The sequence below is a fragment of the Marmota monax genome, unplaced genomic scaffold (genome assembly GCF_021218885.2).
Source record: "Marmota monax isolate L192 unplaced genomic scaffold, Marmota_monax_Labrador192_F-V1.1 WCK01_AAM20220418_F8-fsc00444, whole genome shotgun sequence".
Lineage (NCBI taxonomy): Eukaryota > Metazoa > Chordata > Mammalia > Rodentia > Sciuridae > Marmota > Marmota monax.
The window spans coordinates 102,812-128,752 of NW_026692644.1; the positions used below are offsets into that span (position 1 = coordinate 102,812).

General features: G+C 40.1%; 2 protein-coding genes across 2 annotated transcripts; both read right to left on the minus strand.

Moving 5' to 3' along the window:
- Positions 1-8,158: 8,158 nt before the first annotated feature.
- On the minus strand, positions 8,159-9,118 carry LOC124093758 (olfactory receptor 14A16-like). The gene has a single exon (XM_046446326.1). It carries the CDS (start codon positions 9,116-9,118, stop codon positions 8,159-8,161), a length of 960 nt encoding a protein of 319 aa, XP_046302282.1.
- Positions 9,119-16,937: 7,819 nt separating this feature from the next.
- LOC124093789 (olfactory receptor 14A2-like) lies at positions 16,938-21,079 on the minus strand. Its single transcript, XM_046446344.2, has 2 exons — positions 20,820-21,079; positions 16,938-19,079 (listed from the first exon to the last, which is right to left on the minus strand). The coding sequence occupies exons 1-2, from the start codon at positions 21,022-21,024 to the stop codon at positions 17,899-17,901; spliced, it is 1,386 nt and encodes a 461-aa protein (XP_046302300.2). The 5' UTR covers positions 21,025-21,079; the 3' UTR covers positions 16,938-17,898.
- Positions 21,080-25,941: the final 4,862 nt, after the last annotated feature.

Sequence of the window (25,941 nt, forward strand, 5' to 3'; positions counted from 1 at the left end):
TTGAGTCCAAGGATCAGTTTCAGTTAATTTAAATAGTGCCAGGCTGAGTTCAAGTTTCATTTTGCACATAAATTCCAATATTTCAGAACCATTAAAAAATACTAGACTGTTTTCAATGAATTATCTTGGACTTAGGTTAAAAATCAGTTGCCAGCCCCTCTGGGGATTTTGTTTTCTGAAACTGTTCTCATGTTCTGTTGATCTATTTGCCGATCTTTACACCATTAACAGATGGAATTACACCAGCTTCTGCATCACAAAGAAAAATTTACAGTTTTCATACTTTTACAGACTGATCATTGAGTGTTTCATGGTTTTTGTTTTACTTTAGTTTTAGTTTTATGGTGCTGCCAATAAAACTTGGGACCTCATGCATGTTAGGCAAGTGTTCTAACTCTGAGCTGTGGCCACAGCTCTATTTCATGTTTTTGCATTAGAGTATTAATGCTCTAATTGAATTGGCCATACAAACAAAGTGAGCTACAGGTTCCATGCAATCCCCTTCAAATACCAAGGCAAAACCACCCTGAAAGTCATATGGAAACACCGTGTCCTAAATAGCCAACACAATTCTCAGGAAAAAACAATTCTAGCAGCATCACAACAGTGATTTAAAAATATAACACAGAGCCAGCCATCTTAACAGACACAGCATGGTATTGGCATAAAAATAGACATGCAAAGCAATGGACTAGAGAGTAGATCCTAGAATGACACAGGCATCTACAGGCATCTGATTCTTGATTAAAGGAGCCCAAACACAGGTTGGAAAACTGATGTCCTCTTTTAAACACAGTGCTGGGAAAACTGGACATTCAGCCATGGATGGTTGAAGCTAGATTCCTATCTTGCACCCTTACAAACATTGACTCAAAATGGGCCAAAGACCTTAATGTAACACTGAGATTTTCTTCAGTGTTAGATATTGATACACACAATTATTTCTTGAATAAGAACACAATGGCTCAGGAAATTAATGCAAGAATTGCCAAATGGAATTATACCAGCTTCTGCAGCACAAAGAAAGAAATCAGCAAGGTAAAGAGACAGCCATTCAGAATGGGAGAAAATCATGCTGGGTGTGGTGGGGCATGCCTGCAGTCTCTTGGGAGGCTGAGGAAGGAGGATCACAAGTTCAAAGCCAGCCTCAGCAACTTATCGAGGACCTAAAGAAACTTATAGAGACCCTGTCTCTAAATGAAATATTAAAAAGGACTGTGGCTTAGTGGTTAAGTGCCCCTTGGTTCAATCCCCAGCCCCCCAGCCTCACCCCCACAAAAAAATAATAGGAGAAAATTATTGCCAGTTATTTATATGATAGAAGACTTATATTCAGAATATATAAAACACTTAAAAAATTCAGCAACAAAAGGACAAGAAAGCCTATGGGCAAATGATCTGAATAAACACTTCTCAAAAGAAGAAGTACAAATTACCAAGAAATATATAAATAATGCTCAACATGTTTAGCCATCAGGGAAATGCAAATTAAAAATCAAATGAGATTTCATCTCACCCTAGTAAGAAAGGCTACTCTCAACAAAACAAAAAATACAAATGTTGATGCTGCACCTCTAAACACTGACAATGGGGGTATAAATGACAACAATAATTATGCAAAATAGTACAGAGGTGCCTCAAAAACCTGAAGTTAGAACTTCCTTGTGATACATTTATACCACTGCCAAATACATTTCCAAAGGAGTCAAAGCATACAAAAGAGCTACTTGATCTAGTTTATTGGTTTATAGTTCCCCAATAAACCCACATTTATTGGGGAACTATTTAAAGTGCCCAAGTTGTGGAATGGGCCTCGCTGCCCACCAGCAGATGAATGGACAGATATAATGTGGTGCATGTGCAGAATGGATGGTTATTCATCCACAAAGATCAATGGGATGGTGTCAATTTCAGAAGAGGAGTGCAACTTGAGCCACCAAGTTAAACGAAATAAGTCAGACTCAGAAATGAAAGCATCACAAGTTTCTTGTGTGAGTGAAACATAGGGGGTGGGGATGATAACATAGCAACAGGAGAGACTGCTAAGGAAGGGGATCAGGCTGGCGGGGGAGGAGGTCGAGAGAGGGTCACTGGACACATGGATGCTCATGTGAAAATGTCACAATGAAACCCATTAATTTATATATTTAGTGTGCTAATAATATAATAAATAAAAGACTATGTAATACTGTGCACAACCCAGGAAAGATGACATTTAAAATGCTTTAATTCTAATGACTTTGCCAGACAGGCATTATCAGAATTAGAAAAAATATGACTGATAATAAGAAAAATAGTTATTTAATAAAAACCAACTTAGAATTAGTATGTATGTTAAAATTAGCAGAAAAGACACTAAAAAGGTCACAGTTGATTTATAAAATATTATCACATGTAAATAAATTCTGCTCTTTTATAACTTAAAGGTGTTTTTATATTTTTAAATGTATTATTTTTTTTCCTTAGAAGTTTATTTACAGAGGTTTGCTTCCAGGATTTTTTTTCTATTATAAACTCTGCCATAATATATATTATTGCATTTTTGTCTTTGGGAACTTATGCAAATATATAGATAGAGTATATTTTTACAACAATCTTACTGAGATTAAGTCACATGCCATGAATTTTGTCCATATAAAATGTATAGTTTAGTGTTTTTGGTACATTCCCAAGGTTGCATAAAAATTGCCACTCCCTACTTTCACAACATTTCCATCATTCCAAAGAGCCCACTGTGTCTCTTAACAGCCCTGGTCTGTTTTCTCTTTACCCCAGCCCCTGACAATTGCTAATTTGCTCTCTATGTCTATAGATTTGCCTCTATTGGTATTCCATACAATATAGATATAGAACATGAAGCCATTACAACTGGCTTCTTTCACTGATCTTAATGTCCATGAGGCTCATCCATGTCATTAGAATGTACTCGTAATTCATTTTTATCGATGAATAATATTTCATTTTATGGACATATTGCATTTTAATTACCCATTCATTAGTTGATATACACTTTGATGCTATCATGAATCTTTATGCACAAAGTGTCAGTACACAGGCCATTTCACTTTTCTTGGGTACACACTTAGCATGGGATGGCGGGTTTAGTGGTAACCACGTTCAGCTTTCTGCAGAACTGTAGAGCTGTTCTCCACAGCACCCGTACCATTTTACATTTTCCCTCAGTGATGTGTTGAGGGTTCCAATTTCTCTACAATCTTCACGTTTTTTGTTTTTGTTCTTCTTATGTTTGCAGTTCTCATTAGTGTGACGTGTGTCTCACTATGGTTTTAATTTTTGCTTTCAAGTGACTGATGATACTGTGAGACTTTTCATGCACTTACTTGCCACTTGATTTTCCTCTTTGGGTGATGAATATGAACATGCCACAATGAAACCTGTGTTTTTTCTGTATAATTAAAATGGCTAATAAAAATTACAAAAAATATAAAACTCTGCCATGTTGGATTGAGTTATTTGTCTTTTGTCACCGAGATGCACATTAATTTTTTGATGCATACTTACGTAGCATTCTCTGCTTCCTGATTGCCATGTCCTGAGCTGCTTTCCTCTTCTGCCATGATACTCAGCCTTATCTCAGGCCCAGAGCCATGGACTCAGCCAACCATGGACTGAACCCATGAAGCTTTAAGCTTAAATAAACTTTCCCTCTAAGTTGTTCTTTTCAGGTCTTTTGGTCACAGTGATGCAAAAATCTAACTGAAACAGAAATTGTTTCTGTTACTATGACTCACCTGACCACACAGTTCAGAAGACACTGGAGCTGGTTTGGGAGAGGTACTTTTGGAATTTTAGCGATGCAATCTGGACAAATTAATAGATGAATGAAAGGATGTCTAGTAGGGTAGAGGAAGGAGAGGGTCGGAGGAGAGGACAGGAGGGAAAATGGAGAGGGAAAAGGGGGATCATGAATGGAAATTTAAAAAAAAAAGCAATCTGGAAAAGCCTTTGAATGCTGTAAATGGAGCTTAATGGGCATTTCTGGTGGGAAGGCAGAGACAAGAAGGCCAATAAAACAGCAGACAGTAAAGACTCTAACGAGGCTTCAGAGGGGAAGGGGGGTTCTAATGGAAATTGGACTAGAGGCTGTTGGTGTTCTGGCAAAGGAATCGCCTGTGTTCTGCCTGTATCCTGAGACTTTCTGTGAGGATGGATTTAAAGATGCTGGGCTAATTAACTTGGAAGAGGAAATTCCAGCCAGAGCAGCACTGGGGCAGAGGCATGGATAATGAGGCAGACTTCAGCCCAGTTTACTGTGATACTCAGGAGCAGAAAGCAGGGCAGAAAGATTCGAAAATCTCACAGTTTGACTAGAAAAGGGCAGGTACAACTGTACAACCGGGGCTAGGAAAGTGTGATTGTTAAAGAGAACACAGTCCCTAAGAGACATCGCTGTAGTTTTATGAATATTTTTCTGATTATAAGTGATATTGAGTCTCTTTTCATACAGTCATTAACCATTTGCTCGTCTTCTCTGGGAACATGCCCGTGCCGTTTGGTTATGTGGGTGGTGGTAGTATACTGGTATTTTGTTTAGGATTAATGTTGAGGAACATTTGGGAACAATTGTTCAATACAGAACATTGTTCTATATGTCTTTGTTCTATATGTCTGTTCTTTTTATGTCTTCGTCTGTTTGTGGTTTGGGGGCAGTGACTTGTTTCATGGAATAATTTTGGAAGGGCTGCCCCAATGCCAATTTTTCAAAAGAATTTATAAAGATTGTTAGTTCTGTAAATGTTTGGTAGAATTCTCTGGTAAAGTCATCTGCTCCTATTGTAACCTTCCAATGGGAAGATTCTCCAATTACGTTCATGCTTCTAAAAAGCTAAACTCCCAATGTTTTGTCTTTATACTATTTAGTGAAGTAAACAGAGCTATCTATCTGAAGCACTGGAAGTTCTGTCCATGAGATGAACCATGCTGGGATCAAGAGCTGCTTCCCTGGTTTCTGTCACTTTCTCACCAGCTGGAGGATGGTTGGCAGCCTACAGGCCCGTCTGCATGCTTGGGGTGTTGCATCCACTGGCTGTTTCCGTTAGGTGAGGGGAACAGGGGAGGCTCAGGGCTGTTGCTGACTTCTGTGGAATTCTAAGCATTCACTTTCCCCTGCAGGGCCTTCTTTATGGTGGCATAGAGCTTGGTGGCTGTCTGCAAAGATGGGGCCTGTGAGCACAGGCTTTCGTGGGTGGTCTGTGACTGGTGGAGATGGTCAGGGTGCCATCTCTGTAATGGAGGTGGAGTGTCAGTGGGCCCACCTTGGTCTGAGCCCCTGTGGCTGTGAGTGCTTATCACCTGCCTCATCCACTGGGGATTCTTGGTAAAGCCCTATCAAAGCTCTTGGTGACTGAACCCATGAGGCCTGTGGGCACAGTTCCTCTGTGGGCATCTGTAACACCAAGGCTTCCACCACTCACCACTGTGACAGGGGTATGATGCCAATTGGCTCCTTTGGTGGTGGGGGAGTGCTGGGTTGGGGCTTACACCCTGGGAGTGATTTGCTCTTGGGCAAAGTCCCCCTCACTCCTCTGTCTGCAGCAGGGGGTTTGGGGAGTCTTCAGCCAGCAATGATCCTCCACAGGAGCCTCTCTGATGAGTGTCAGAGGCAGCCACTCCTGAGGTGCTCCCTCTGGGTTTACCTGTGGTTGTCTGTACGTGGTGAGAGCCATGTTATTTAGCTTGTTCTAGGGAAGCGGGCCAACTCTAGGCTTTGCAGAGGCCACTCTGCCGCACAGCTCTCAGCCCACCCCGGCTGGCCTGTGCGAGCTTCTCCACTGTCTCTGGGGCTGCTGACCAGCTAACTCAGCCTGCTGTCCTCCCAGCTGTTTCCGAGGAGGAAGCTCATGGGCGTTCCCTCCCCCTCTTCTCTTTGTTACCCCTCCCCATGGCTCCACAATTGTCAGGGCTTTGGGTTCAAGGAATTCTTTCCTCATTTTCTGCTCCAGTAACCAAATCCCATGTTGCAAGTCCCGTCAAGTCTTGAGCTGTCCAATGTCGAGTTCGGGGTGTTTACTCTGGCCGCCTCTCTGGTCAGCTGTTTTCACTACTTCATTTCCAGGGCACAGGGCTGTGGCCTAGATGTGCTCCATTGTCAAATGTCCCCTTGACCTGTGGATTGCCCAGCAGTGGGATTGCTGAACCGCAGGAGAGTTCTAGTTTTAATTATTTTGAACAAATGTTTTAGAAAATAATAAAATAAAGAGGAAACACAAAGCATACTTAACTTTTTCCTTTTCCTCTAGTAAATTCTAACTAATATATATTTTCCTCCAAATATTTTTCACTGTACATTTATTTTCAGGTAAGGTCATGAACCAGAAAAATCATAAGACAAGTATAAGTTTTTTCTCCTTTTTTAAATTCTCACTGTGTGTGTGTGTGTGTGTGTGTGTGAGTGTGTGAGTGTGTCTCCAGCTCTTGGTATGGTTGGCTGAGTGCTATGGGAAGTCACTGAGCTTGATTCATAGCCAGTTTTGCACCTGCAGTTATTAGGGTCAGATATTATACTGTTTTAGTTAGATCTTGGTCAATATAATAAAGATAGCTGCCGCAGCCAGGCTGGCTGGGCAAAATAGCCGGGGGGTGACGAGCAATTTGTGTAGATTGATACAGCTGGAGTGGGAGCCCTTTATTGTAGGACAGGAGGGGTATATATACATTCCACACAGCTTATCTTAATTAACATAAACTAGGTACAGCAGTCAACCAATAAGGAATCTCCACACTTAATGGCTCGCTGGTGTTACTTCACAAACCACTCCCTCTGGCAAAATGCCAGGCGCCATCCTGACTTGTTTACAGACCCTAACAGATAGCCAGCAAGAGCACTTTAGAGGAGAGAAAGTCTATTTCGGTTCATGTTTCTAGAGGTTCAGTCCACAGTGAGCTGATCCACAGCCCTGGGCCTGAGGTGATTCAGAGCATCATGGAGGAAGGGCGTGGGGTGTGGTGAAAGAGAGCAGCTCAGGGCACGGCCCACAGGAATCAAGGAGAACTCTACCAAGCACGGAAAAAATACAGACCCCACAGCCATCCCCCCACTGACCACCTCCTCCAGCCACACACCTCAGCTGCCACAGTTACCTCCCAGTTAATCCACATCAGCAGATCCATCCCCTGATTCGGTTACACATCTCACAGTCTGATCATTGCACTTCTGAAAATTCTTGTATTGTCTCACTCGTGAGCTTTTGGTGAACACCTCTTATTTAAATCATAAGGAAGTGATAAAAAGTACTAATAAATCACATATTTAACAGTTTCATATGTTAGTTCCATATATTGGTCAATGAGAATAGAAAATTAAGAACATTTCAAAGTATAGGTAAGAAGTACATAGTAAAGTGAAAACTTAAGAACACAGCAATTATTTTCACATATAAGACAGAAATTATTAACAAATTCTCAACATCTCATATTTTATGCAACCCCAAAATGTTGAAAGGACATGATCATCTGGGGATAGGAGACACAGTGCTCGTGCCTAGGTAGGAGAACTGCCCATCTGTGGAAAATGCATCTCCTGGAAAAGTGCCCCTCCTTTGCTTTTCAGTGCTATTTATGAATGTGCTGTTGAGATAGGAGTGAATATTTTATTGACTGTGGAGCTAATTTTGTAAATGAGGACAATATAAGTAACGTGTAAGGCTCTAGAAATGTGTGCTCAGGAAAGAATGTCTAACAGGCCAGGGTAGAGCCCAACAGACCCAACAGGGTGAAGTGAGATTAGGCAGGTCCAGTGCAATCAGGGCCATTCGCCAGGAGATTTTTAGGTCACAATGGTTTGTTTTTCCTCTTTGGAGCACAAACCACAGCATCTAGATCTAGAGTCTCACTCAAGAATGACTTTTTAATAACTGCCTTGGCAAACATCCAAAACCAAGATGTGTGCCTTGATTTAAGAAACCAATTAAGATAACCTAGAGAAACCTGCGGCAAATCACTAATGAGCACACTTTTTCTGGCAATGCTCCCAAACTAGGATGGGTACAGCCAAGCGCAGCTTTGCTAATAACCTGGTCGTGTATTTTATTCCAGTTTGAACTAAGATGAGCACATTGGTTCCAGATAACGCTGGAGACAAACACAGACCAGCCTAGACTGACCCCGTACATCCACGAACGGGAAGGGAGGAATCTCACTATTCTTGGAGGAACAGGAGGACGTGCTGCTTTGTCAGGAGCTTCCCGGTGACCAACTTCTCCAATCCTGCCTTCATGGCCTTGTTCCTCAGGCTGTAGATGACGGGGTTGAGGGACGGGGAAAGCACAACATAGAATGCAGAGAGCACCAGGTCAGTGGAGGAGGAGGACCCCAGGAGGGGCTTCAGGTAAGCACAAAAACCAGTTGAAAGGAAAAGGACCACAACTGCCAGGTGGGGGAGGCAGGTGGAGTAGGCTTTGGCCCTCCCTGCTGTGGACGGGATCCGCCTGACGGTGGAGAAGATGAAGACGTAGGAGACGACGATGCCGGCAAAGCAGCCAGTGTCCAGGAAGACATTAATAATAATGAGCACAATTTCTGCAGTCACACGCTTTGAAGAAGAAACAGCTAACAACTGGGGAATGTCACAGAAAAACTGTTGGATCTCATGGAATCCACAGTAAGATAAAGAAAAGGTGCTCACCGTGTGGATAGCAGAAACAAAGCCACTGCTGAGCCAGGACAGAGTGGCCATCTGCACACAGGTGTCCCTGCTCATTATGGCTTCATAGTGCAGGGGATGGCAGATGGCAGCATAGCGGTCCATGGACATCGCTGTGAGGAGGCACAGGCCTGTGTCTGCTGAGAAAAGCACCAGGAAGACCTGGGCCACACAGCCGAGGAACGAGATGGAGTGGCAGCGGGTGACCCAGTTGGCCACGGCTTTGGGCACCACAGCAGAAATGAGGCAGATGTCAAAGAGGGACAGATTCCTCAGGAAGAAGTACATGGGCGAGTGGAGGCCTGGGTCCAGGGAGGTGATGGTCATGACGAGGCCATTCCCGACCAGGGCAGCCAGGTATATCACAGTAAAAATCACAGCTGGTAGGAGCTGAGGACTCCGTGAGTCAGAAAAACCCAGGAGAAGAAATTCTGTGACCATAGAGTTATTACTCATTCTCAAACAATCATTCTGCAGTAAAAATGGACATGTGTGATTAAAAGGGCAGGCATACCAAGCATTCCTGTCCAACACCGAGCAGACGTCAATGAATGTGTTTCTGTGTGTATCTGTGCATGCATATGAATGATGTGGATTTAACAGTAAATTTTCTCCAATAAAGGAGTCATTCATTTGTCCCATTGTCCACTGCTTGTTCTCTCAATTTCTCTTTTTAAGTCTGTGAAAATGTTCTCCATCTGTAGACACACATTGTTTACAGGAACACAGCACAAAGCAACCTGTGTCTTCTAAAGAAGTATCTGTATAAAATGTCTAAAGAGGGAGAGACAGACTGATAGCTGCCTGCCAGGACTATTTCCATTTTGCTTTGCAAATTCTTCTGCAATTAATATTTTAATATATTTTTGATACTTGTCTTTAAAATAAATTCTACAACACAACAGACATATATCTACCTTCTCTTTTAAAGTTTCTTGCTTGTTTAATTTTCTCTGAGACTTTAGGTCATTTTTAAAATTAGTTAAATTTACTCTCAGAGTTTATTTTGGGCTTCTGTATTTCTATATTCTATATTTTTAACACTCTTATATCCTTTCAATTTTTTCAAGTTTATGTTTATAAGGTTATTTTATATATTCCTGAAATAATATTTCTAGGTAGATGAGAGAGAGAGAGAGAGAGAGAGAGAGAGAGAGAGAGAGAGAGAAAGAGGCCTACCAAACTTTGATTTAAATACTGGTGCACAACGTTAAAAAGGCAAGACATATTAAAATTTTATTTAAATTTATATTTTCATTCTCTCTATAATAGCTGCTAATCCTGTTTCCAATTTCCAGATGAACATTTTCTTAAGATATTCTGAGTTCTTTCTATAGTTCAAGGACAAAATTTATATAACTTTCTAGTTGATTTAAAAATTGACCAACTTTAGATGGAAATCCATAAACAGGCAGATATACAGCTATGTAAATGTTGATATAAGTGTATACCAGCATACCAATATTCATGTCTAGTGATTATTTATCCATAATGTCTGTGTTTTACTTCATAACTTCTGATATAATTTTCTAAGACCATAGTTGAGACACTTTTCTGCCAGTATTTTATAATTTCCTTTCTATTGACTATCCTTCTATCCATTAAATAATGAAATTAATTCAACCAGCTGGATAAAAAGACAGTCCTTTAAAGAATTTAGATAATGAAATTTAGTCTAAAATTCTAAAATTCCTGGGAAGGTTATGGTGGCGCACATCTGTAATACCCGCTACTTGGGATGTTGAGGCAGGGAGATCACAAGTTTGAAGTCAAACTCAGCAAATTGTCGAGAGCCTGTCTAAAAACAAAGAAAAAAAAGGCAAAACTGGGTGAGGGGGCTACACACCTACAATACCAGTGGCTCAGGAGGCTGAAACAGGAGGATCACGAGTTCAAGGCCAGCCTCAGCAACTTGGACCCTAAGCCACTTAGTGAGACCCTGTCTAAAAATTATAAAAAACAAAAAAAGGGGCTGGTAATGTAGCTCAGTGGTAAAACTCTCCTGTAATGATTATTTACATAGTATGATTATTTACAAAATTTGATATATCTTTGAGCCAATATTTCACAATAAAGATAAAGCCTTTGAAACAAATTATTTGAGAACATATTTCAGAAAATACACTCAAAATTAATGTCTTATTTCTCAGTGACCTATACTTACAAAATGTGTTTTAATTATCTTTAAGTTGACATTTAATCATCCAAGAAACACTTCTAATTGGGACATTGAAACCCAAGTTTTCTCCTGGGCCAGTTGTTTTCTAACTGAAATTATAATCAATAATCAGAATAAAAGACCATTCAAATTTGCTAAAGTATCTGCACTGTGTGAAATGGAAATTGTCATTTCCATTCAAGTTTTGATGTAGAGGCTGGTGAAATCACTACAGATCACTAAGTTAAGTGGTCCAAGGTCACACTACCTTCCAAATGGTAGAGGCCTCCAGCATAGTACTGTCCCCTGCTGTCTCTAGCCCAGCACTGTCCCTGCTGTCTCCAGCCCAGCACTGTCCCGCTGTCTAGTTTGCAAATGCAGTGGTAGATAAGCACAAGCAGAGGGAGGGTGGTGCTGGTTTTCTCTGTTGTCCCTGTCCCACAGGCCGGAAGTTGGAAATGTTCCAAAGGGAGATGATGTGGGGACTGTTTACTCATTTCCACGGCTGCTCAAGATGCAGTCTGGCTCCACATGTGTGCAGGATGCACGGGGATGACACTGTGCGTGAGTGAGTGTGAACACTGAACGCCCTCAGGAGTCCCAGTGCTTAGTGAAAGAGCACCCAAGACACACTTACCTAACCCCTGTGGCGGGCACGTGCAGGAGGGACCGTGCATCTGGAATGTCCCCAGGGACTTATCATCTCACAGTACAAATCCATGGTTATTATTTTTTAAGTTATCATAAGCCATATTTTTTCTGTATTGGCGAGTTCTGTTTTCTCTTGTGAGTTTAGAGCGGCAAATGCATAATTCTAATGAGGGATGTTAATTAATCAATGATACAGAGACCAAAAGCTAAAACTTGTACCACATGCAGACGCTTTGATATTGGTGCTATTTTTCATAAATTATCTGGAAATTAGAAGGTGTCCAATTATAATCATACAAACAAATTCTTTGAAATTGAATGCTACGCTAATACATATTAATTACAGTGTTCACAATAACCTCAGATTCAGATGACAAAAAGCTGTGAGATAAAGTGGCCAGTTTAAGAAGCTGGCTGTGTACTTCAGTAGCAGAGTGCTTGACTAGCTTGCACAGGGCCTTGATTTCTAGTCCCTGACACTATGTCATCCTTGAAGAAAATGAAGACAGCAAAACACTATGTCCCTGAAATGTCTTTCCATTCTCAAGAACTTATCCAAGTCAAGGGAAAAATGGGACGGGACTTGTACAGAGTAAGTGTCATCTTGGATACTGGATAAGTATCATCTTGAGGGATACAGACTTACCCTCATGAGTGCTAGGACTTGGGACTGGTTAGCTGGTTCCCTGTGGTAACTGGTTTGGAGTGTCCCACTGTAGAGAGGATAAGGGCTCCTCCTGCTGCTCTCCAGTGGACAGAGTGCCATGAGGCCAGGGGTGAAGTGCTGTAGACACTGGGAGGGAAGAAGAGCTACTTGTTCGGCCCATCACACTGGACCTTTACCAGAAGCATTTCCCAATAAACCTATCTCTCACATGCCATCTCCAGGTCTCTCAGCAAATTATCTCCCTGTCCTAGCATAACTGGACTGTGGAGAGTAAAGTGTGCACGCACACACACCATGACCAAGCGGGGCCTTATCCCAGAGGTGCAAGGTTGACACACTTATGCCAATTAACAAAGGTCATCCCCCACATGGTGGAATTAAGGACAAGAATCATATGATCCTCTCAACAAATGCATAGAAGGCCTCTGATGCAGTCCATGCCCATTGATGTTAAAAGCCCTCGAGAAACCAGGGATAGAAGAGGCCGCAGTCTGGCTGGGCACAAATAACTGGGAGGTCACGAGCCACTTGTAGGTTCAAACAGGAACTACTTTTTGCCCGAACCCAACGGGAACTTCACTCGAACTCAACCGAAACTCTGCGAGAACCAACGGGAACTCAACAGGAACTCTGCGAGAACTCAAAAGTAGCGGGGCCCCCCCGAGGTAGCAGGAGCCGCCTTACTGCCGGACAGCAGAGGTTTATATACACAACTGAATACACAGCTTGTTTCAATTTAGCATTATCCAGTTACAGCAATCAGTCATTATCTTAATAATTATACACAGCTTAATTTAATTATCATCATCTTAATGGCTCGCTGGCGTTACTTCTCAACCACTCCTTCTGGCAAAATGCCAGGCGCCATCTTGACTTGGTTGTGGCTCTCAACAAGAAGGAGGTTACCTCAACATCATAAAAGCTAAACATGACAAAACCAAAGCCAATGTCCTGTTGAACAGACAAAAACTGAAGACATTTCCTCTAAAATTAGGAAAAAGATAAGAATGTTCTCTCTCACCCAACCTTTCATATACAGAATGAAAGTACGTTCCTATCTCTTACTCTTCCCACAAGTCAAAACAAGGTGGATCAAAGAACTAGGAATTAGGGCTGGGGATGTGGCTCAAGCGGTAGCGCGCTCGCCTGGCATGCGTGCGGCCCGGGTTCGATCCTCAGCACCACATACAAACCAAGATGTTGTGTCTGCCAAATACTAAAAAATAAATATTAAAATTCTCTCTCTCTCTCTCTCTCTCCCTCTTTCTCACTCTCTCTCACTCTTTCTTTAAAAAAAAAAAAAAAAAAAAAAAAAAAAGAACTAGGAATTAGACCAGGAAACTCTGCAACTGTTAGAAAAAAAACATAGGGTCAATACTCCATCATACTGACGAAGGCACAGTATTCCTTAACAAGACCTTAAAAGTGAAAAAAATACACCCAAGAATCAGTAAGCAGGACAACATCAAATCAAAAGCCTTCTGCACAGCAAAGAAAATAGTAAAGAGCACGAAAAGAGAACTCACAGAACTGGAAAAAAATGTTTGCTAGCTACTTGCTGCTCAGATAGGGGATTCATATCTAGAATATATAAAGAATGCAAATAACTTAACACCCCAAACCAAATAGCCCAATCAATTAATGGGCAAAAGAACTGAACACACATCTCTCTCTCTCTCTCTTAAAAAGAAAAAGGCACAATGGCTAATAAATATATTTTAAAAATTCAATATCCCTAGCAATGAAGAAAACCAAAATTACACAGAAATTCTATCTCATTCTGGTCAAAGAATGCAAATAATAAATTATGGTGAGGATGTGGGGGGAAAGTTTACCATACATTTTTGGTTTCAGTCCAAATTATTATGATCACTCTGGAAAGTATGCAGATTCCACAAAAGTGGGCATGGAACCACTGTATGAACCAGCTACCCTACTCCGAGTTCTTTATCCCACCAGCACACCCTAATGATACAACCACATCAGTGTTCATAGCAGTGCAACTCACAACACCCAAGATTTCTGTTTCAGTCAGCTTTTGGGCACTGTAACCTGCTGAGAGCCACAGCCGAGTCGGAATGACACATGGCATTTTGCCAGAAGGGAGTGGTTGAGAGGTGACGCCAGCGAGCCATTGAGATGGTTAGTTAAGCTGTGTATTCAGTTGTATATAGACCCTCTGGCGCCCACTACTGGGGGGGGGGATTCCTGGGGAATTCACATTGGTTGGTGAAGTTCCGGTGGAGGGAGTTCCGGTTGGTGTGGTGTTCCTGGAAGGCCCCTGGGTGGGGTTTGCGGGAGTTGGGGCAATAAAGGAGTTCCTGTTTGAACCTACAAGTGCCTCTTGGCGGCTCCGTTATTTTGTGCCCAGCCAGACTGCGGCAGTAACCAAAAAACCTAACAAGAACAAATAAAGGAGGTGTTTTGGTCAGTTTTTTCACTGATTTGACCAAGATACTTGACAAGAACAATTTTTTTTTTTCTGGTATGAACCAGGAGAGCTAAAGCAGTAAGCCACACCCCAGCCTTTTTAATTTTTTTTTTTTTATTTTGAGACATGTTCTCACTAAGTTGCTGAGGCTGACTTAAAACTTTCGATCCTCCTGCCTCAGCCTCCCAAGCCACTGAGATTACATGTGTGCTCCATCTCATCTGGCAGACAAAAACAGTTTTAAAGACACAATGTTTATTTGGAGGCTCATGGTTTTAAAGGTCTCAGTCCACAGATGGCCAGCCCTTCCTTGGGGCCTGGGTGGAGTAGAACCTTGTGGCAGAAGTGAGAGGCAGAGGAAAGCAGCTGGGGACATGGCGCTGAGAAGCAGAGAGGGATTCCCTTCACTACAGACAACATGTGTGCCCCAAAGGCATGCCCCAATGACCTACCACCCCTCATCTGCCCACAGCTATCACCAAATTAAACCCAACAAGGGACTAGTTCACTGATTAGTTTCAGGCTCTCATAACACAATCATTTCACCTCTAAACTCTTTCGCATTACTTCACACATGAGCTTTTTGGAGACGTCTCATATGTGGCTGACAGGTTCAGAGGTCTCAGTCCATGGAAGATCGAATTCATAGCTCTGGGCTGGAAGTCAGGGGGCACATCATGGTGGGAGGGTGTGGAGGAGGAAGGCAGCTCAAGATGTGGCACCAGGAAGCAGAGAGAACTCTGCTTGCCAGGGACAAAATACATGCCCCAAAGGCATGTTCCTAGTGACCTACCTCCTCCAGCCACACCCTACCTGGTTATGGTTACCACCCAATTAATCCATTCAAGTGGATTAATGCACTGATTAGGTTGAGGCTCTCATAAGCCAGTCACTTCACCTCTGAACTTTCTCGCTTTGTCTCACACAGGAGCTTTTGTTGACACCTTATATCTAAACCACACCAATATGCAACCAGCCCATGTGCTGATCAATAGATAAATGGATTAAGAAAATGTGGTATATATGTACAATGGAGTTTTACTCAGCCATAAAGAAGAATGAAGTTGTAGCATTTGCCAGTCAATGGATGGAACTGGAGACATCATGCTAAATGAAATAAGCCAGACTTAGAAAATCAAGGGTTGAAAGATTTTTCTCATATGCTGAAGCAAGGGAAAGATAAGGGGGAAAAAGGAAGGGATAGATAGATCACAGGATGGTATAGGGAAGATCAGTGGAGAGAGGTTGAAGGGGAGGGAAGAGGGTGAAATGCAGAACGCACTTGGCAATATTCCCTCTGTGCATGTATCAATACACCCCAGTGGATTCCATCTTTAAGTAGATCTATCAATCAGAAATTTAAAAATATGTAAATAAGTGGAGGTTCATCAGTAGTGTAGAAGGAGATAGTGTGAGGGAGGAGGGGAAGCGAGGCACTGGGGATGGAAATGGAGGGAAAAAAAATGTAGTGTTTTGAATCCTGTACCTTTGTTGTGCCTTTTAAAGTAAGAGTTCTGAATTGTTTCAAGATTTTTTTGGATGTTTGAAGTCCCTTTTCATAGTATAAATAAAATTTAAGGATAAGAATATAATTGTCTTCAAAATATATTTGGAATTTTGAGTTTTTCCACATAACTAGTCCTACCAGGTAAGCTGTTACCAGCCCCTCAGTGAATGCCAGAAGTCACGTAGAGCAATCCACCTGGTCTGTTATGGGCTTTCCTAGACATAAATGCCTAGGATAAAGTTTAATTTACAAATTAGGAACAGTGAGAGGTTAATATGCAATAATATTAGAAATAAAAAATTATGACTACAAGCACTGTTAGAAAATTTATTTAAATTCTGTGCACTGTTTATTTCTACAATTTTCTATTTGATGTATTCTTACTCTCATTGACTGCAAGTAACTGAACTGGCAGAAAGCAAAATCACAGGTAAGGGGTGATTCTTGACAAGATGTGGAAACCTGTAAATAGAGACTGCTTGTTGTTCTCCTTTATAATGTGAATGTTTTTATCTTTCTTGACTAATTGCCTTGACTAGAACTCAAAAACAAGGCAATCTATGGCCAAGTTGAATGCTAACTTCATCTCCTTCCCTCTGCTTGAAGAATTTCAAGGGCTGTCAGACCTGGTAGTGGTGGGAGACATAGGTGTTGTGAAATTGCCTTTCCCTCTCTTTACAATTTTATTTTTTAAATAAATAAAAATTTTGGTTAATTTTAAATCCTTCCTCACAGTAAAAATTTATTTTAATTTATATTCTTAAATATATAAAAGAAGATTATAAACAATGATAAAATACATTGGGGAAATAGATGCAAAATAACCAGCAGCCAAAAATACTAATCTTGACAAATGGAAAAACATCAGTAACAACAAAAACAGGAATTCAAGGATTGGTAAGTTGAAGAAATGCAAGCAAGTTTGGTGTTTTTATAATATTTTAAATAAATAATTTATGAAATAATAAAGCTAAAATAACAAAATAAAAATGTTTATATTTTATGTTAATATTTGAAATATGAAATACAACATGAAAATGGACATAAATGATAAATTTTGTGCCATTTTGTGAAAATTTTGAGGATTATAATGTGTTTGTTCCCAATCTTCATCACCTTTTACTAAGACTTAGCATCTACATCTATGCATATGCCAGAAACTCTGATTCAAAGGCATTTATGGGGGGAAAGATTTGGTTTGTAGTTGTTTTACATTTCTGTAGTCATAACCCTCACCAGTTGCTTGTCTTAGAATAAATCTTCATTATTCTACAGGCCAAGATCATTCTGGCTGGAGTCTTGGGAGCCGGCAGGGCTGCGTTTCTTTGGGAGTCTGCAGGACAGACTCTTCCGTCCCCAGAAGTTCCCTTCAAGCTGCAGCACAGGACAGCCCTGCCTCAGTGACAGCGAGGTCAGACCACTCTCCCACAGTCAGTCCTTCTCTGAGGAAAATCTTAGTCTGCAGTTTCTGAGGGTTGAGGTGATTAGATTGGGACCACCAGCCACCCCAAACCCTTTAACCTAGTCACATCTGCAAGAATTGTGTCAACAGTTTCTGAGGAGCTGGTCATTCAGAAAACTGCCCAGTATCATGGATGTTCTGATCACATGGATATGCTCTAAGGAAGAAACAATTGATGATTCTAAGATAATCATTTGTGATCATGGTCATGAACCTATAAACCTCATTCTAAATAAAATACACATGTATACAAACCAAAATATTCAGTTACTGACCTTATATCAAAATAAACCATATACCATAAACCCTCAAAACAACAATTTATAAAGATGTTTAATTAATCCTTTCTAGAGAATAGTCCTATAGTTTTCCCCCATAATACTTAAGACACAGTTTCCATAGAATCTTCCACAGAGAGGCTTTGACGTCCTTGTTCCTCAGGCTGTATATCACAGGGTTCAAAGACGGAGGCATCACGGAATAGAGAACAGACACCAGAAAGTCCACAGGATGTGGGGATTCCGGCACTGGTTTCAAATAGGCAGTGACGCCTGTCACAAAAAATGTGGTCACCACTATGAGATGGGGTGTGCAGGTGGAGAAGGCTCTTGACCGTCCTTGTGAGGATGGCATTCTTGTGACAGTTTTGAAAATGCACACATATGAAAATCCAATGGACACAACACAGAAAAGTGCATATATGACCCCAAAGACCACACTAACATCAATGGTGACATGTGACTTTGAGCAAGAAATCTTTAGCAGAGAGGGGACATCACAGAAAAATTGTGGGAGTTTTCTGGAGCCACAGAAAGATAAAGAGAAAGTTCCTGCAGAGTATAAGACCCCAAAGATGCCCCCAAGGAACCAGGAGACAGCCACCATCCGCACACAGACCCCCCTGTTCATGATGACGTCATAGTGCAGGGGGTGGCAGATGGCCACATAGCGGTCATAGGACATGGCCGTGAGGGTGAAAAGCTCAGCCCCAGCAAACTGAATCACCAACAAGACCTGTGAGACACATCCTGGGAAAGAGATGGTGCTCCTGTGGCACAAGGAGCTCACGATGAAGTTGGGGACAGTGACTGAGACAAGGCAAGCATCCAGGAGGGACAAGTTCTTCAGGAAGAAGTACATGGGGGTGTGGAGACACTGGTCCACGGTGACCAGGACAATGATGAGAAGGTTCCCCACCAGTGCCACCAGGTAAATCAGCAAGAACAGGAAGCCATGTGCAAGCTGGAGTTCGTGGGCCTCGGAGAATGGTGTGAGGTAGAACTCCATCCCCACTGTGTGGTTGGCCATGGCCGCCATGCTGTGGACCTGATGGAGGGAAGGGGAGGGCGGACGTGTGACAGGTTCCCACTGAGCCTTGCTCTGGACCATCAGTGTGTGCTCACCGCTGGTGCAGGGTCCAGCTCTGCTCTGCGATAACATTTGCACCCAAGGCTCTCCTGACACAGCAGGCTCAACGACCTGCCCAGCTCCACTCCCGATGTGCGTCACAGCAACGCCGAGAAGGCAGATCAGGGAGAAAACTGAAAAAACGAAAATTGGAGACTTTACATATCTACCAATAAATTTTATAAGTTTATAAAATTTATCTTGAATCATTCCTGAATTTCTAAGTAAAATTTTTGGAATAAGCCAGTGAACTTGTAAAGCAGCTCAAAGAGGGCATACCCATTGAATCATATTGAAATAATCCTGTTTTTAATACTTAGTAACATATTCATAGAGAGTTAATGTAGTTTATATTTTGTTATTAAATACATTGAACAAAAGTATAAAAACTGAAGCTTATGGCAAAAAGGAGAGAGAAAAAGTGAAAGAAAATTTATAATCATATAGGTGTATCATTATAATGAAGAAGTAATAGTGATTATGGATGATAAGTTAGAGAAGCGCAAAGAACAGGGGGGAAATGTTCACCATTACCAACCCACAGTCTGATTTTATATGCAGCCATACACAAATCATCTGTCTCTCTGTCTGTCTCTCTGACTATATTTCCAGTGTTTTTACAAAACAAAAGGCACAAATAATTATAACTATAATTATAGCTATAGAGCGCTGAGCATCATGGAGTTGAAATTTATCTTTCAACCTAAGTGGGTAATTTAATGTTTGAGAAAGAAGAAAATGTAGAAAATATTTTATATAGGAAATACAGAATGACTTTAATTGAATTTGAGTAAAAATAAAGCATTTCATAAAAATTAGATATTTAGCTGTAGGCCTTTAGAAAATAAAGTACTTACTTTCTAAAGAAAATGATACTTTGCTAATTATTGCCATTGACTTCTGTCCAACTTGTCATGCTTTCTCCATCTTGTGAGTTAGAAAGGAATTAAGGCCTGTTCTAGCTAAGACAGCAGAACGCTCCTACGGATGGCCTGTGTATGAAATTTAAGGAATTGCTGTTGCAATCCCAAACAGATTCTATCAAGGCAGTGGATGAAGTTGCTCATCTGAGGACCCCATCAAGTTGACAATTCTCAGTGTTGGGTTGCGGGTGTTTGCAATCAGGACTATCTGACTGCATGAGCCAGCAGGAGCTAAGGAGGCTGCAGTGTGTGTGCTGACAACCAACCATGCACTCCTTGGCTGTGCTTCCTGAGTTATTTCCTCTCCGGAAATAAAGCCCTTGCATTTTTTAAAAATCCCGAGTAATCATCTTCTGAAAGGACCTACTTTTCTATGGCTTCCCCCAATGTTTTATATGTGATTCCTATTATAAAACCAAAGAAATAAATGCACTTGAAAAGAATTAAAAGAAAATGTGGAGGGAGCTGTATAACAGAAAGCCTTTTAAAAAACAACACTACAATTAATGTTTGCTAACTTGGAGATTTTCTGGTTCTCTTTGACTGTAGTTCTAGTTATAAAATGAGGAGTTCATATTCTGTGATTCCCAAGAAGCTTCCTTTTTTAAAATGGACTTATTGCTTTATGTAAATAGTTTTTTAATCAAATTCAAATGTAACTGCCCAGATTTGATCATTACACATTATGTGCATGTATTGGAAGTATTGGAATATCATATTGCATCCCAAAAATATGAACTATAATGTGTCAATCAATTCTTTTCAGTCTTAAAGTGAGCACTTGAAAGTAAATTTAGATTTGGCATATATCAGCTTCCTTCTTGAAAACATACTTGGATATATATATATATATATATATATATATATATATATATATATTCATTCCATGGAGGATCTCTGCTCCCCAATAATTTCCCTACCACCCCCTGAAGCCCCAGTATTCAGACTCACCTAGAAGGACCAGAAACGCTGAAATTTTCTTTCTCTTGAGAGTCTTTAACCATCCTGGGTGTGAGGGAGAAAGCTCAGTGGTTTCACCTTGTCTGACGTCCCCTCTTTTCAGTGAGCCTGAAATAGTTTTCACTGTGTTCTGCATCATCCTTTGGGAAACAGTGGACTGAGGGTAGGAGATGAGGACAATTCTAACAGGGACCATAGCTGGTCCCTGTGGACCCTTGGTGGCCTGGAGTGACAGCAGCGTGCAGCCTGGCTCTGAGCCCACAGGCCTCATGGCTGGCTCTGTGCTCTGCCTCTTCCTGTAGCACGTCCCTGAGAAGTGCCATCAGCCTCCCAGCTGGGAGGAGCTCCCAGAGCACTGGGGCTGTGCTCCACTGCAGTCAGAGGGACGCACCTCCTCTCTGAATTCCAAGCAAGCTGAAGTGGGAGCTCCAGGGCATGTCTGAAGGGGTCAAGAAAGAGGTCCTAATGATATTTGCTTCTTTTCCCTGCTTTCCTCTGCTGCTTGCAAAGTTTGCACTGGGATCTAAAATGTGTCTCAAAACAAAGGTATGACTCCACTACACAAAATCTGCACGGAAGTGCAGGCACTATAGTTATAATGATACAAATTATAACTAAAATTTTATATATCATATTGAAAAATTAAAACAGCATAAATTCCCTGAGCTGAACAGTACAAGTCTAGAGTAGAATACATTGCAACAATGTAATTAACTTCAAGAGTTGAATGAAAAATTTTACATAAAGTTGTGAAAAGCTTGAAGAATGTATTTTACAACCACAATGTTAAGTCACATAGAATAGGGCACAGACAGTACCATGGACTGATTTGTCCTCCAAAATTCTTATGCTGAATCCTAACTCAAGTGAGGGACAGGAGCGTAGCCCCTGGAAGAGGGAAATGCCTGTGAAATCTTTAAGGAAGAAGTCCCTAGCTTTTGTTAATGTTAACAGTCATTGTAATCCAGTTCTGTTTCCCTCTTCTTCCATAATTTTCATCTGACATGACTTTTCCCTGCAACATATAGTAGGTGTGTTACATCTACAGTGTGATAATCAAGAACATGTTATGGTATAAAGAATAAAAGTAGTGGATCAGGAAACAGCCTTCCTAAGTGACCAAAAAGTTCTTTGCATGCTTCATCGTACTCTTGAACCAGACTGACACTGTTTCCTTCCTGTATCTACAGCCTTCTCTACTTAATGAAATATTTGGTGTTTGGAGTAATTGAGATAATTTTTTTTCCTTTCCATCCAATTTTTCTCCTGGACAATTGGACTTCATGGCTGTAATCTTGTGTGGAGTGGCTAGTTCTGAGAAAGTTCAGATATTGTCAGTCATAGGGGTTGAGACATGACGTCAGGATTCCAGAGAAATTCCTCATGCTATGACTCTTCCCCATCATCCCAAGCAATCCTTAAGGCCAAATTCGCCCTCCCAAAGGTCCATACATTAAGGGAGAAAAGGTGGAAAAGTTAACTCTTAAAACACAGAACTTATATTTAGATACCATTAAAAGAAAAGCCCAAGAAAAGACTTAGTGAAGGCAAAAAGTTCAAAAGAGGAGACATTTTATGCAAATTCATGTTATCAATTTCTATTATTATAAGAGTTAGTCCACAGGAGGGAAATGGTTTTAAGATGGACATTTACAGAGTTTCAGATTGGCCAACTGAAATGTCAAAAAGTCATACCTGACTGATGTGGCTCATAAGTCCTTCTAGCACCTTATTTCCTGATTAGATGTATCCCTTCAATGAACAGGGCTAAGAACATTTACTAGTTCTCAAAGTTTTCTGGTGGAATTCTTTAGGTGTTCTAGGTATAGAATCATATCATCAGCAAATAGTGCTAAACTCAGTTCTTTTCCTATCCATATCCCTTTAATTTCTTATACCTGTCTAATTGCTCTGGCAAGTGTTTCAAGAATTATGTTAAACAGAAGTGGTGCAAGAGAACATCCCTGTCTTTTTCCAGTTTTTAGAGGGAATGCCTTCCATTTTTCTTCATTTAGAATGATGTTGGCCTTTGGTATTAGCATAGATAGCTTTTACTGTTGAGATATGTTCCTGTTATCCCTAGTTTTTCTAGTGCTTTGAACATGAAGGGGTGCTGTATTTTGTTGAATGCTTTTTCTGCATCTATTAAGACAATCATGTGTTTCTTATCTTTAAGTCTATTGATGTGATGGATTACATTTATAGATTTCTGTATGTTGAAACAACCTTGCATCTCTGGGATGAACCCCACTTAATCTTGGTGCACTATCTTTTTGATATACTTTTGTATTAGATTTGCCAGAATTTTATTGAGAATTTTTGCATCTATGTTCATTAGAAATATTGGTCTGAAGTTTTCTTTCTTTGATGTGTCTTTGCGTGGTTTTGGAATCAGGGTGATATTGGCCTCATAGAATGAGTTTGGAAGTGCTCCTCTATTTCTATTTTTCTATTTTCATGAAATAATTTGAAGACTATTTTTTTTAGTTCTTCTTTAAAGGTCTTGTAGAACTCAGCTGTGTATCCAACTGGTCCTGGAGTTTTGTTGGTTGGTAGGCTTCTGATGGGTCCTCTATTTCCTTGCTTAAAATTGGTCTATTTAAATTGTATATATCATCCTGAATCAATTAGGGCAAATTATATTACTCTAAAAATTTTTCAATGCCTTGGATATTTTCTATTTTATTGGCACAAGTTTTCAAAATAATTTCTGATTTTCTTCTGTATTTCTGTAGTGTCTTTTGTAATATTTACTTTTTCATCACAGATGTTAGTAATTTGAGTTTTCTCTCTCTTTCCCTTTGTTAGCATGGCTAAGGGTTTGTCAATTTTATTTATTTTTTCAAAGAATGAAATTTTTGTTTTGTCAATTTTTTTCAATTGTTTCTTTTGTTTCAATTTCATTGATTTCAGCTCTGATTTTAATTATTTCCTGTCTTCTACTGCTTTTGGTGTTGATTTGTTCTTTTTCTAGGGCTTTAAGATGTAATGTTAGGTAATTTATTTGTTGACTTTTTCTTTTTTGAAGAAATGAATTCCATGCAATGAACTTTCCTCTTAATACTGCCTTCATAGTGTCCCAGAGATTTTGATAGATTGTTTCTGTGTTCTCATTTACCTCTAAGAATTTTTTAATCTCCTCCTTGATGTCTTGCAATCTATTGTTCATTCAGTAGCATATTATTTAGTCTCCAGGTGTTGGAGTAGCTTTTATTTTTTTATTTTATCATTGATTTCTAATTTCATTTTATTATGATTTGATAGACTGCAAGGTAGTATCCCTATATTTAGCATTTGCTAAGAGTTGCTTTGTGGCATAATATATAGTCTATTTTAGAGAAGGATCCATGTGCTGCTGAGAGAAAGTGTACTCTCTCGTTGAAGGATGAATATATATTTATATATATATATATATCAGTTGAATCTAAGTTATTGATTGTATTATTGAGTTTTATAGTTTCTCTGTTCAGCTTTTGTTTGGAGGCTCTATCTAGAGATGAAAGAGGTGAGTTGAAGTCACCCAAAATTATTGTGTTGTGATCTATTTGACTCTTGAACTTGAGAAGAGTTTGTTTGATGAATGTAGATGCTCCATTGTTGGGGCATATACGTTTATTATTGTTATGGCTTGTTGGTGTATGGTTCCCTTAAACAGATGAAATATCCTTCTTTATCCCTTTTGATTACCTTTGGCTTAAAGTCTACTTTATTTGATATGAGGCTGGAAATCCCTGCTTGCTTCCGCAGTCCATGTGAGTGGTATGATTTATCCCAACCTTTTACCTTCAGCCTGTGGATGTCTTTTCCTATAAGATGAGTCTCTTGGAGGCAGAATATTGTTGGGTCTCTTTTTTTGATCCAATGCTAATCTATGTCTTTTGATTGGAGAGTTTAGGCCATTAACATTCAGGGTTATTATTAAGAAATGATTTGTATTCCCAGCCATTTTTGTTTATTTTTGGTATTTAACTTGACTTGGTTTCTCTTTTGATTAGTGTTTCCTTTAGTATAATACATCCCTTTGATGATTTTCGTTGTTGTTTTTCATTTTCTCTTCATGGAATATCTTGGTGCCGGGCAGGCTTTCTAGTTGTAAATTCTTCTAACTTTTGTTTATCATGGAAGGTTTTTATTTCATCAGCAAATCTAAAGCTTAATTTTGTTGGAAATAAGATTCTTAGTTGACATCCATTTTCTTTCAGAGCTTTGTAGATGTTGTTCCATGATCTCCTGGCTTTCAGGGTCTGGGTTGAAAAATCTGGTGGGATACGAATTGGTCTCCCCCTATATCTGATCTGATTCCTCTCTCTTGAAGCCTTTAGGATTCTGTCCTTATTCTGAATGCTAGGCATTTTCATTATAATGTGCCTTGGTATAGATCTGTTGTAACTTTATACATTTTGTGTCCTGTAAGCCTCTTGTATTTGATTTTCCAGTTCATTCTTCATGTGTGGGAAACTTTCTGATATTACCTCATTGAAGAGATTGTGCATTCCTTTGGTTTGAAACTCTTGTACCTTCCTCTATCCCAATAACTCCTAGATTTGGCCTTTTGATACTATCCCATAATTCTTGGATGTTTTGTTCATGGTTTCTTGCCATCTTCACTGTGTGGTCAATTTTGTTTTCCAGATTGTACACTTTGTCTTCATTATCTGAAGTTCTGTCTTCCAAGTGATCTAGGTTGTTGGTAGTGCTTTCTTTTGAGTTTTTTAATTTGATTTATTGTTTTCTTCATTTCAAGGATTTCTGTTTTTTTTCAGAGTCTCTGTCTCTTTCTTGAAGTAATATTTTGCTTACTGTATTTGCTGTTTTATCTCTTTGTTGGTGTGATCAATGGATGCTATTGCTCTCTTATCTCTTTGCTGGAATGATCAGTTTTTGCCTGTATTTTTCATTTAGGTCATTCTTTAATTCACAGGTTATTTTAATTATGAACATTCTGAACCCCTTCTCTGATATTTCATCAACTGCACTGTGCCTGGGTCCTGTTATTGTAGTATCCTGATTTGTTTGGGGCCCTTTCCTCCCTTGTTTTTTTTTATGTTGACTATGTGATTTCCTTACTTGAGGTGTGGATCTGAGGTATTACAGTTTCTACCCTATAATCTTG